Source organism: Aricia agestis, chromosome 3, assembly GCF_905147365.1.
Source record: "Aricia agestis chromosome 3, ilAriAges1.1, whole genome shotgun sequence".
In the NCBI taxonomy this organism is placed as follows: Eukaryota; Metazoa; Arthropoda; class Insecta; order Lepidoptera; family Lycaenidae; genus Aricia; species Aricia agestis.
The window spans coordinates 19,062,990-19,076,589 of record NC_056408.1 but is presented as its reverse complement, the minus strand read 5'-3'; the positions used below and the strand labels follow the sequence as shown (position 1 = coordinate 19,076,589).

General features: G+C 37.9%; 1 protein-coding gene and 1 non-coding gene across 2 annotated transcripts in view; both read right to left on the bottom strand.

Annotated features, from left to right (window-relative positions):
- Positions 1-1,642: 1,642 nt before the first annotated feature.
- Trnaa-cgc lies at positions 1,643-1,714 on the bottom strand. Its single transcript has one exon. It is a non-coding gene; the product is annotated as a tRNA-Ala (tRNA).
- Positions 1,715-3,752: 2,038 nt separating this feature from the next.
- The window catches only part of LOC121740216 (putative U5 small nuclear ribonucleoprotein 200 kDa helicase), a 144,409-nt gene continuing 134,561 nt past the window's right edge, over positions 3,753-13,600 (bottom strand). The window contains exons 34-40 of the mRNA XM_042132853.1: positions 8,335-8,486; positions 7,853-7,985; positions 7,070-7,220; positions 6,358-6,534; positions 5,986-6,120; positions 4,940-5,047; positions 3,753-4,031 (exon numbers count right to left, since the gene is read on the bottom strand). Coding sequence (XP_041988787.1) covers positions 3,795-4,031; positions 4,940-5,047; positions 5,986-6,120; positions 6,358-6,534; positions 7,070-7,220; positions 7,853-7,985; positions 8,335-8,486 — 1,093 coding nt within the window. The 3' untranslated portion in view covers positions 3,753-3,794. The remainder of the gene's footprint in view (positions 4,032-4,939; positions 5,048-5,985; positions 6,121-6,357; positions 6,535-7,069; positions 7,221-7,852; positions 7,986-8,334; positions 8,487-13,600) is intronic.

Sequence of the window (13,600 nt, the reverse complement as noted above, 5' to 3'; positions counted from 1 at the left end):
TTTGAGTGAGTTTTATTTATGTGATAGATGTCTATTTCCAACTTATTAGAGTAAGGTTTGCTGTAAACAATGAAAAATAGTTTTCTGTTTTATATAGGCTCAAGTGTGAGTTACACTGGGGCACAGTCAAAGCGTAGCGTCATGTTTTTCGACTACAGTATATTCACCTCTATTGTTCTAATATTTAAGTACAAATTTCAGTTATGAAAAAATTTGACGCGTTTCGACACTTTGTCTCTACATCGTGTAAGTTAAGGCTTAAATTTAATTGCAGAGGTATCAAAAATAGTTAATTCCATTAAAAAAACCTGTTAAGAATATGTTGTATAGTCTGTCAACAAAGTGAAGAAATTAAAAAGTGGCAACATCGTAGTGTCGTCCCTTTCAAATCAATCTAAGAAAAAAGGGATGACACTATGATGTTGCCACTTTTTAATTTCTTTACTTTCTTGACGGACTATATAATAATATCATAATACTCCCCACACCGATTTCGGTGACGGTGGCCAGTTTCATTGGAACCAGGCCAGCTACGCAGGAGTAATTTTATAATATTCAAGTGTGTGCGCACTGCGCAGTACACAAGAGCTCTCTCTATTCCTTCACTCTCATAACCCGGTGGGACGGAAGGCCGACACGACTGGCGAGAGATCAGGCGCAGTTCCGACTTTTTACATGCCTATCCGACGCATGGATAATCTTACTTGTCAGACAATCAGGTGATCAGCCTGCATAGTCCTAACCAAACTTGTAAATAACATGTTTCCAACGCGGGAATCGAACCCACGACCTCCGAGTCGAGAGCCACGCTCTTAACCACTAGACCACGGAGGCGTTATAACTTATATGGAGTATGTTAGTTTTTATTATTCGTAGGAATATGTACAGTATTTGAATAACCTAAAGAAATGGTTTAAGCTGTTACTGCTTTTTATAACTACAAGAGAAAACATTTTTTAAATGAAACCCATGATTAAAAGAAAGTATAAGATAGGTAATAGTAGGGGAGGGGAAGATGGGATTTCGGGAGTAGCTCCAGCGTGTCAGATTAGGCTTGTTTAAGCTTACGACATGTGTCTAGTAATTATCATGGTATAGAAATCAGATTTCTCATGTGGTGGGTTAATATTTTTTTTTACATTGAAATGTCATCGGATCTGTCAGATTAAGTTATGCTATACTATGTTTAGTATAGTATATCCTAAAGAAGCTTCCATAATAAAGCAGTGACGATTCAAAAATTTCGTAAGCTTGTAGGTACATTTTAAAATATAAAAAAGTAAAGCTTCATATTTTCCTAACTAAGCTTCGCAGATATTTTATTTTGCACTAAACTAAATGATTTAGTCCTGGTTGTCTAAAATATGTTTATAACTGACTTAAATAAGCAATTTTCTGAATATATTTTCTTTTTCAAAACTTTAAAATGGCTTTAGTTTCTGAACCCATCACTAAAATAAAAAAACGCTCTTATTATTTTTTAATCAGTTTTATCTAATGCACAAAACCTACTAAGTCTCCATGACGCTCGAGTGACTACAAAAATAGCACCCTCCCCTCCTCCTCTACTGCCTGCCTACTGCCTACTGCCTAGTATGCGTAGTAGTATCGAAAATAATATATTCTTCACAAAATAGATCTTTGGAGGTGCTGGGATTCGAACCCAGGACTTTCAGCATGCGAAGCAGACACTCGACCACTGAGTTACACCCCCGGGTATTATAAAAGGTAAGTATAGTAGTTTATAAATTGTAATACAATAATTTGGGTTTTTGTGTTAGCGTTCAACGCTGGAAATGACTGGAATTAATGTTTTTATCTATGTAGGAAAACTACGATTTCTGCGCATTAGGTTTAAAGGTCTTGCCAAAGAATCACAATAATCAAATTTCAGCGCAACAAAATTGCGGTCAACAGTGATTGAACCGTATCTATACTTATATTATAAAGCGCAAAAGTTTGTTTGTTTGAACGTGCTAATCTTAGGAACTACTGGTCCAATTTGAAAAATTCTTTTAGTGTTAGATAGCCCATTTATCGAAGCGAAGAAATAGGGGAAAATGTGGAAAAAACGGGGTAAATTATTTGAAAGAGCTTATCCCACGAACTACTGGAGCAATTTTTATGTTATTTGGCACAGATAAGAAAGGATCATAGGCTATTTTTTGTGGACTAATTTGTGTGTGAAATATGTTATACGCAGGCGAAACCACTCGGTACGTCTGATGCCTGATGGTATTTTTGCCACTTTTCCAGTCGCGGTAGCAACGGATGGGGAAGTAGGTATAAGTGTTAAGCACAAGTAGGTGTAGATAAAAGGACAGATGGCGACAGACGTGATGGAGACATATCTGTGTATATCTGTTATCGCGAATGATGGGCGTTTATCGCGATACGTGACAGATACGGCGTGTGACCTGCCAGTGCCACTCGCCAGCCGCCAATGTTATTCCGATAACCTAAGTACTTTGTTAAACATACATTTTTATTTTTCTAATACCTACGTAATCTTCTAATACCTACATAACTCTGTGGTATTAACCATAGAGTTATGTCTGGTCTCTGGTAAATGGTAATACCATGGAGCAATTAGTCATACTAGAAGTTGTCTGCAATAAAAACTTTACTACTCCATTCTTATTTCTTGGGACTCGGGAGTCGGGACCCAAATATTTAATGTGTGTAAGTATGGGGAAAACCAATACAAAATTTCATCACAACATTTATAGCGCGGCGGTCTGAAAAAGAAACATGCTAACAAACAGACGCACAATTGACAGACATACAAACACGTCTTTCCTCTTTTTACATTGAGAGATAACGAATAAGAGTTGATTAAGACCGCAACGCGACGCGCAGATGCATTTCTAAATTTATATGGATTTGAAAGATTCGCAAGATGTCTCACGCAATTGTAAGCTGTCAAATCCATACAAATTTATGCCGCGCCGCGCCTCGCCTCGTCGCGTTGCGGACTGCGGTCTGAATTGACTCGATGTAAAAATCCTCGATTGTAAAAGCTAAATAAAATTGATGCTATATGGCCTATAATCGATATTGTGTCGTCTTAGCATAGTAAGCTTGTTAGGGCCCTTTGCCTTTTCCAGGCCGAACTTATACAGGGTGCAACAAAACTAATTATTATTATGTATGAACTCTATACAAGGGGTAAATACACACCCTAAAGTATTATTACTCAGTTTTGTTACATAAATTGTTTTATATATAAATTGTTTTTTCATTGGAATTATTCTATGAACAGCTATCGCTGGCCGTGGGGTCAATAGTCGCAATTTTCTCGTCCATTATCTCGTTACTAAAGTGTTACTAACCCATTTCATCGTCCGGCAATCGGGGTTGTGTACCATTGATTTAGATCTCAAACTGCCTCTGAAGATTAATAACCTAATGAATAACGTGAAAGCTTTTTGTTTGTACGATTTTAGAAGACAAATAGTCTGTTTTTTATTCAAACAACTTACGTACGTACTAACGTTAGAAAATTGGCCGTTAAAAAGGTACGAATAATAAAAAAAAATATTTACTTATTCGTAGTATTTATTATTCGTAGTTAAAAAGCATTGGTGACGACTGACGCCTCTAGACAGTGATAAATAATAGACCAATCAGCTAGTAACCTAAGAACTGAGCGATGACGCTGCCTATTCATCTGTGACCTTCGCCTCGAACTTGTGCACAAACTCAACAAAAAAAACTAATTTACATCAAAAGTTAAAAAAAAAAACACCATGTATTTTACAAACATTTATTCAACTTAATCTATGGTCTATGGTCTACTCGGAGTCGCTATCGTCTGTGGCCGGGTCCTGGACGTCGACGGTGAACTTATACTCCTGGTCCGCGCCGAGGTACGCGTCGCACATGAAGTACAACGTGTAGGCGTGCCTGCCCGCCGGCGCGACGAAGTCTAGGCGGACTCGCGCCGCGCGACCGAGCGACACTCGCTTGATGGACACCAGCGAGTTGGATTTCGGCGACCCGATCACCACCCACCAGCCCTCCTCGCGTTTCTGTAAAGAAAATTAAATATTAATTAATAATAATAATAATATCTATGGACGCTTCACACCACGTTAGTCTGGCCCTGTGATAAGTACCTGATGGACTTGTGTTACAGGTACCAGACAACGGAAATATATTTAATACTTTTATACTATACATATATTTAAGATTTTTATTATATGATACACATATTTAATACACAACCATGACCCAGGAACTTTGAAAACTTTTTGTTGCTTGCTTGAGCTACCAACGCGCTCACCACTGAGCCACAGAGGTCGTCAAGAGAAAATTTTTACATGATTTGTAATGGTGGTTGTTAAGTTTCAATGCTTATAGTTTTTATTAGAGCACAGTATACCCTAAGTTAATTGTTATTGTACTCCTATAGATACCAAAGGTCGCTTGGAAGAAATTGCTCAATAGCAATAAAGCCGCCTTTGCGTTCTTGTATCTTTGATGAATGTATTTTATGTTTGTACAATATCTTGAACGCAATAAAGTATATTCTATTCTATTCTACTTTTTGATTTACGTGAGTAGGTGCCTATCAAACTTCCAGGCTTGAAGTAAATCTAACGGACATATATTACGGCGAAAGAGAACATCGTGAGACAACAATCACGATAACCTTTCTTAGACCGACTAAGTATGCGCTTAGAGTTAGACCATTGAAAGGACACTACCACGGACACTACAACATTTATTCCACTTCGAGAATACTTTGCATTGCATTTGCGTGCATATATCAAAACATACTTTGAGGGTTTATGTTTTTTATTATTAAACTAATGGTTTTTTTTCAGAGAATTCAAAATCTAATGGCGTTTTTGCCAAATACATTAAGCACCTACCCTATATTTGTAATTCACTGTGTAAATATATTTGAGGAGCTAGTGGTAGTAGTAACACGTACCTGCGGGAAGAACGGCGCGATGACGGGTCCGACGACGTCGTCCTCGCGCTCCAGCGCCACCTCCACCACGATGGGTTTGCCCGCGCGCAGACGACGCTCGTTCTTCACCTGATATGGGAGAAAGTTAAAATTATTTAGACTTTATTAACCAAATTCTCACATACTGTTAATAAAACCTCATTAACGATCGTCATACAAAATCCTTACAATAAAAAATAAATAAAAAATGACGCCGTTAACGCCTCCGTAGTCCAGTGGTTCAGAGCATGGCTCTTGACTCGGAGGTCGTGGGTTCGATTCCCGCGTTGGAAACATGTTATTTCCAAGTTTGGTTAGGACAATGCAGGCTGATCACCATTGTCTGACAAGTATAAAGATGATCCATGCGTCGGATGGGCATGTAAAAAGTTGGTCCTGCGCCTGACCTCTCGCCAGTCGTGTCGGTCTTCCGTCCCACTGTGTTATGAGAGTAAAAGGAATAGAAAGTGCTCTTGTGTATTACTCACACACTTGGGCACTATAAAATTACTCCTGCGTAACTGGCATGGTTTCAATGAAACCGGCCACCGTCACCAAAACCGGTGTGGGATTTATTTATCCTTACAATACGAACTTGATAAATGAATAAAACTGGCTGTATGTCACATGTTTGTTCACGCAAACCTTAATTCAATTAAGGTAAGGTAGTTTTGAGTATTTCATCATCATTCTACGTCGAAACGAAGGCGGAATACGATTTTGGCAGAACTATAATTGTACTGAAACGACCCAAATAAGGGCTCTCGACGTATGCGAATTCGCATTGCTCTCAAATATATTCGGCAAAACTGGGATACGATGCGACGCGAGTTCACAGTTTTGTATGTGGGACGATAACACAAGCAAATTTTATGTATGTTAGTTTTTAAATGGTTTTTAAGGTATTTATAATAGGGCCTAGATGCCTGAAATAAATGGTAAGGAAATAAATAAAATTTTAATATTTTATAGTAAGTATAAGTATTTATTGGTGTTAACAAAGTGTGCTGATATAAAGCTAATGTTACCTCATATGTGAGCTCGACGTTGGGATATCTGTTGCAGAATCTCGCGACGTCGGCCATCTCCGCCGGCGACATTTGCAGCAGCTTGGCGCGCGCGCCGTCCTCCAGCTCCATCACGTCGAACACCGTCTCCACACCCTGAAGATACAATCATGATGAATATCCTCAAGTCACTATTACTTAACAATCAGACGCTACAAACCACGAAGGCGGCATATAGGTTTAATGTCTCACACGTATAACCAATGCGTTACGTTGCGGTTTGCGGCATCATTGTTACAAGTTGGTTGTGTTTGTTTTTGTGCTTGCTTTTCTATATGTATTTAATGTTTAAACAGAATCAAGAGCGCGAGAACGACTTTAATATTTTAGTACCTTTTCGGCTGCGCGCTGCAGCAGCTCGGGCGTGCAGTGCGGCAGCTGGCGCAGGTAGGAGTCCTTGGCCCACATCGCCTGCGTCACCATCTGCGCCAGCTCCATCGCCGCCACCGCCGGCGCCAGCCACCCCGACGACGACACCACGTCCACGCACGCCTGGATCAACCGGATCGCCTGGGAAATAAAATTGACTTATGTTTAGTGGACATGTATGTCCAGCAGTGGACGACTATAGGCTGATATGATGATGATGATGACGATGATGAATGTATGTTTGTTCATATCCTGTTAATCACAACCCGATGACGCTCGACGAACACGATGATGACTTGGCAGCGTCCTTTAGGGCTCCAGTACAAAACTGCGAATTCGCATCTCATCGTAATGTCATTTTTATAATGTGTTTCGTTGTCGCAGATATTTGCGAAGCGATGCGAATTCGCAGTTATGTGTGGGAGCCCTTAGTCGTGGGTACGCACACACGCACACTGTGCGTGTGTGCGTCGCACAGAATACTACGTTGTAGTCGGAAACTGGAAGCTCAAAAATCTATACTTCTGATAATAGAGGTTCAAGGTTTTGTCTGAGGGTTTTCAGGAACTATTTTTCTAGTCGAGCATGGCACTGCAGTTGGTACCTCATCACTCATCAGCCTCCGATTTCTCGGAGATTCTTGACGATACCTGAGGAAATTGCTCAAGATACGTACCTTGGTGAGCACGAGGGCGGTGTCGGCGTGCAGCTCGGCGGGCAGCTGCGTGCGCGACAGGTGCGCCTGCAGCAGCACGTGCGCCTTCACGTGCGGCTCGTTGTACCGCACTGTACCGCCGCCCGCCGGCGCAGCGGGCTTGTGCGGCACCCTGGTGATTGGAAGATAGTTTCAAATTATAATTTATAATACAATATCTTTTCATCTTTTGTACGGACACTTTGGTGAAATAAACTGAGCACACAGCAGGTATTATGAGTATAAAATATCGCACATTGCGAAAAGCAATTTATCAAAATCTAACCGTGTAATGTGTATCAAACAGGCCATTAGCTAGTACACATTTACTTGAAATGAAAATACAAGGTAAACTCACAACCTTTGTTTTATATTTTATGAAGTGTTAGTAACACCGTCACTATTGGAATGGCTTACTACTGTTGGTGAATCTTATATCTTTAAACAAGCAATTCTTGTATATAAATATATAATTGGAATCTCGGAATCGGCTCCAACGATTTTCATGAAATTTAGTATATATGGGGTTTCGGAGGCGATAAATCGATCTAGCTAGGAATCATTTTTAGAAAATGTCATTTTCATCGAATACCGAGCAAAGCTCGGTCCAATAGCTAGTATTAACTAAAGTAAGAATAAATTAAGTGTTGAAGTGATATGTCGAATCGTTAAGCCATATTTGCAAAGAGACATCAGTATCGTTTAAGCACAGACAGCCTCTGCACCACGGTAGATACAACAATCCTAATACAAATTAAAACTCACTTGGCCGCCAGCGCCTTGATGATGTTCTCCTCGCGATGTCGGATGCACAGGTCGGAGTACTCCGCCGCCGACGAGATGATCTCCAGCAGCCCGCGGATCTTGGTCTTCGACGTCAGGGACAGGCTGAACAGTTCTGTTGAACACATCATAATTAGCATGTGAATTATATGAATTACTAGCGGACCTGACGGACGTTGTCCCGTCTTAACTTAACGATGTCTCAATCTTCAAAAGCGGTGAAGCTGAGGTAAACGACGCGCGACGGTGCAATATTTTAAAGTTATCTTATTTGTCACACTTTTTACAAGGAATATTAAAAAATTAAACAAAATCGGTTTAGCTGCCCTTGAGATTTTGGCTAGGAAAATGAAAAAAAAACGAAATGGTCGTCTGCTATTTTTCTTTGTAACATAGAAACTTCCCTGGCCATTTGCATATTTAATATTTATCTGTTTCGTAACGGAATCGTATAAAATTCTCACCTATAGTAGTATAGTTGATGTAGTAGTACGAGGCGATCATGCCGAGGTTGAGCGGCTGCACGTCCATGTCGTCCTCCACCGCGATGCACTTGGACTGCTCCAGCTCCGACAGCGTCGTCTCCACCAGCTCCGAGAGGTGGTCCGACAGATGCCTGCGGTCAAGATGAGGTTTCATTTACATCATTCACATAATTTACATGCAACGTCTCGAGACGATGCGATGTAAATGTGTCATTGAAATTCGGAACAGGCAGCCGCATTCGGAATACCGCAGGGGACAAATCTGTCATTAACCTGGGAATTGCGTCAACTTACTTCGTAACGAGCCGTTCAAGTAGACAAATTCATAATATTAACCCGTGGTACGATCGCCTCTGCTAATTTCATATTTACCTAAATGTTCCTTTTTTTTAAATTTGCAAAAAATTTGCAATAGGGGTTCGAAAATCGTAAAGTTACGGATAATAACCTAAAAAGTACATAATAAATTATACATGGTTGTAATCTACATAAAATATACTACAATATAAAATAATAATATAGTTATAAAATAAACGCTTACTTGAAAAAAAATTTGTGTTTTTTCATAGGTTAGTTATTTTTCCTCACACTGCTGGAGATTTTGACAAATTTCACTCAATTATCTTTCACAATACACAAAATAATCACTATCACAATAAACTACATACATTTAAGAATTGACAACATAAGTTATTACTCTCCAAATCACAGTAATTACTTCACAATCTAAATATTTACATTACGACAATAAACACACGCCGGCCATGACACTTGACTCCGGCCGTCGGAGGCCGCGCGGGGTCGACACAGATACCAAAGTACCGTCCGCACGAAAAGTGTATACGGAAAAAAAATATTTATAATTTTATGTATATTTTTATCGTATTATTTGTATTTATTATCCAACATTTTAGCTGGATATCAAGTTTTTACGTACGTACATACATAAAATCACGCCTATATCCCTTACTGGGTAGGCAAAGCCAAATATAAATCATATTTTAATGATTTATTTTTTTATCGTACTATTTGTATGTATTATCAAATTATCATACTCATATCAAGTTTCTACACACAAACATACATAAAAACATGCCTATATCCCTTACGTTATGTTATGATAGTTCACGTTTATATGCTCTATTATACATTTTTTTTCCAAGTACGTAAATAATATTGTGGTTTTAGAGGGATAAATCAGACTTGGTCTATTCTATCACATCTAAAAATGTTGTATTATTGAGGTGATATTATAATTCTTAGAAAATTGTAAAAAATAGATGAAATAGCACTAAGCTAAGTATGTACTTAATATATACAACATCAAAAATATTGAATAAAAATAAAAATTATTTACTACTAAATCCTTTCATTTTTCTCTTTACTAGTTACACAAGAGTAAATTGAAATAAACTAAAACTAGGCAACTGAATATCTTCAAAATTTTTACTAGTGGGAAGATAGGAAACCCAAACTAGGAGAACGTGTGCTATGGGTTTGGATCATGATGCCACATGTAGCAAATATTTGAGGGTTATAAGATAGAAAATTGATGCTATAGTGATAGGTTGCTAGCCTATTGTGGCAGTTGTGGTTCCTGGCTCACTATTCTGCGCCGTGAGCATATTGTCCGCACTAGCATTGCTAGAATGGCGAGGCGACCATAATAATATACTCACGTGGCAGTTGGGACTTGGGGTTCCTTGCTATTTATTCTGCGCCGCGAACATAATAATAACCACACTGCGATTGCTACAATGGAGCTGCGAGCATAATATTATGTTCCTATGGTACGAGTACAGGAATTATACATATATATATTTTAGGGTTGAAATTTACAATCTCAATGGAGATATACTTCCTCTTATACACAATGCAGCCTCTGTTTTTGTACGGTGGGCCACAAGGTAAATGTAAAACCACATGTATAAAATGAGATAACATCACTATGGATGCGCATACAAACCGGAGTTTGGTCCAAAGTCCGAAGTATATTTATCCATTTATCCCCATTGAGGTTGTGGCGAGTCGTCGTGCAAGTTGCAACTCGCATGTAAACGAAGCATAAGAATCACACCACATGACGTCACGATCACCTGATTTCAGGGGATGTCACTACGCATTGCGTTAGCGCCGCCCACTTCAATATGGCCGCATGCGTATCTATTGTCTACGCGTAGACGCCATGTTGGTATGCACCCCCGCCATTGCGTAGGAATAGTCAAGTGGGAGTCAATAAAACAAAAGTGGACAGTTGATAACATAGTTATATTTATTTACAAACAAGTATTGTACATATTGTGACAAAAAGTCGAAATCAAAGTAATAAATTCTATGCTACATTTTTTGACAACTACGTGAAGCTATATTATAATGCAAAAACCTTAAACTATGTATTTAAATTTTTATAAAAAATGTGTACCGATGCCTATAATAGAATTACTAAGATAGATGTTTCTAATAATCTGTTATTATCTATAAATAAATACATGAGCGAAAAATTTTGTATTCCTTTTGACAAAAAATGCGGGAACGTAGGTGAATGAAATTTTGCACAGTTATAGTTTATATGGTGAAGGAGTGCATCGCGCTAATATTATTTTGAAATTATGCTTTTATCGTACATTTTTTTAACAAATAAAACATTAAACACAATGCACTACAACGTGGACACTCAAAAAGATGACAGCTTTTTGAGTGACAAGCCTATACATACGAATTATACTCTTTTATTTATGGTTGAAGTCTGTTAACAAATTGACAAATTGAAAATAAATTAGATAGGTAATGTATACACAGCCAGTTTGAGATCAGCTGAGTCCCAGAGACAAGAGTTGAAAAAAATATGTTATAAGGTCAATATTTTTTTACAAAATATAGTTGTCCTAACGTCGTTGAAACTAAGATCGAATTTCGACCATTGGGCGATCTCTAGTTGTAATAATTAGATAACAATACAAACGAAATATCACAACTTTGATTGTGCGATTATTATACGTTAATACTCAATTACACTTCATAGTATCAAGTGCATTTTCATTACTATATATACAAACAAAATGTTCAAAAGCGATTGATAGAAAATTATATCGATAAACACAAGACTGACTGAAACAATTCATACTGCGCATATTGGTTAAACATTAGTGAACATGTTATATTATGTAAACGTTGTATACATAATATATTTATAATGTAATGTCTCCTAAAAACACATTAGCGTTAACAAGATTCTTTTTCTCATCATTTAATAGCAAATTGGTGACATTTGGCAAGGTAAATCAACATTTTGCTTTATTAGAATTTAAAAGTAAGTTATTTACATTAAACCAATTAACTATTTTTGAGAGAGCACAATTTATCTCGTCATAATTCGACTGTTGTCGCTTCATTTTACAAAATAAGTGAAGTATCGTAAGCAAAAAGTACCATCTCGTTATCATTATCCATAACTAGATAAGGACATTTATATAGATGAGAAAAAGAAACAGACCCAAAATGGATCCCTGTGGGACAAAAATAAATGACTTGATTTGATTAAGTAAGTGTATAATAATATTATGTCAATAGTTTCTTTCTTATAAGAAATTAGCCATATATGTATATATATATATATATATATATATATATATATATATATATATATATATATATATATATATATATATATATATATATATATATATATATATATATATATATAGCTAATCGTCTCATAAGAAAGTTACTATTGACATAATATTATACACTTACTCTAAAAGTTCATCAAATCCAATCATTTATTTTTGTCAAATCATTATTGCACGCCTTAACGGCTAATTGTAGATAAGTACTGACATCTTTTGTAACATCTTATGTAACCTGCAATTGCAACAACAACAACTTACTCAAAAAGTTTATCAAATCAAATCATTTATTTTTGCAATTGTAGGTTACATAAGATGTTACAAAAGATGTCAGTACTTATCTACGATTAGCCGTTAAGGCGTGCAATAATAATAACTTAACTAGACAAACTAGCTGAAACCGCCAAAAAATCATAAAGGCAATATGGTCAGGGACGAGCACTGTAATGGATGATACCAGCTGAAGTCACAAAGGCTATTAGTTTGTACATGACGTGATTGGACAAATCAATATGATTATTGATCATAGACATACAAACACACATACATACATATACCTCCCGATCCCCCCGCCCAAGCACTAACAAGAATTCTGCCTAGTGCCAACTGTTACCTTGTCGTAACATCTGGTAATTACGACAAAATACCACTGACAATTGGCCTATTTATTAAAAGAAAATCGTTTAGGAAAAGTGAGAACAAACCGAAAGCCATGTAATACCTCGATCATATAATAAAAATCTTAAATATATGCATGTGAAGCGTCCATAGATATTATCATACAATAAAAATCTTAAATATATGATGTAAAGCGTCCATTCAAGCTCAACAAACTAGTTCTCAATGCGTGACCTTTTTCGGCCAGATACTTTTGATTTGAGATTTGTAAGAGAGTGCCACTCTTTCCAACAGTTCTCAAAGCACAAGTATTCACCACAAGTGACGCATTGGGAATGCACCAGTTTGGTGATGCCCTGCTGGTAGCAAACTTTGCATCGCTTCCTATTATTCCGACCCGTACTGTTCATCGGTTCATGCACAATATCCCTCCTCAACCTCGTAATTTCACTTACTTGTGGTGTGGTCTCCGTTAGACCGCGGCGGTGACGGTCTACAAGAGATTTAGCCAGGTCGTAACGAAATTCACGCTGTGTCATCGGAAGTTTATCGCGGCGAGCCAATGACGTTACGAGCATAATAAGAGCGTTGTGAATGCTTGTGTTCAGCAGCCTCTTAAACATCTTGGTATACCACTTTACACCTCGCTTCCTCTCCAATAAATACATGGACAGCTTTTGATCTTTGAGATCAACCCCGCCCATTGTTTTATTATAGTCCCCCACACATTTAGGCTTCACTTGCATCTTGCCCTTCTTTGACCCAACAAAGGTCTCATCAGTGTGATAGGTAGAGATCATAGTCACCACCTTGGAGTCTTTCCATCCAAGGACAGAAACATCACCACAATGGCGCGCCATGATCGTACCCTTAGCCACATTTTTGGGAATCTTTGCTACGTCGGAGGGCACGTTCCTTCGGTTTGGACGCAATGTTCCTAAACAATCAAATCCCAAGCTCTTGAGATACCGTGCCAACGCAGGACAATTATAAAAATTGTC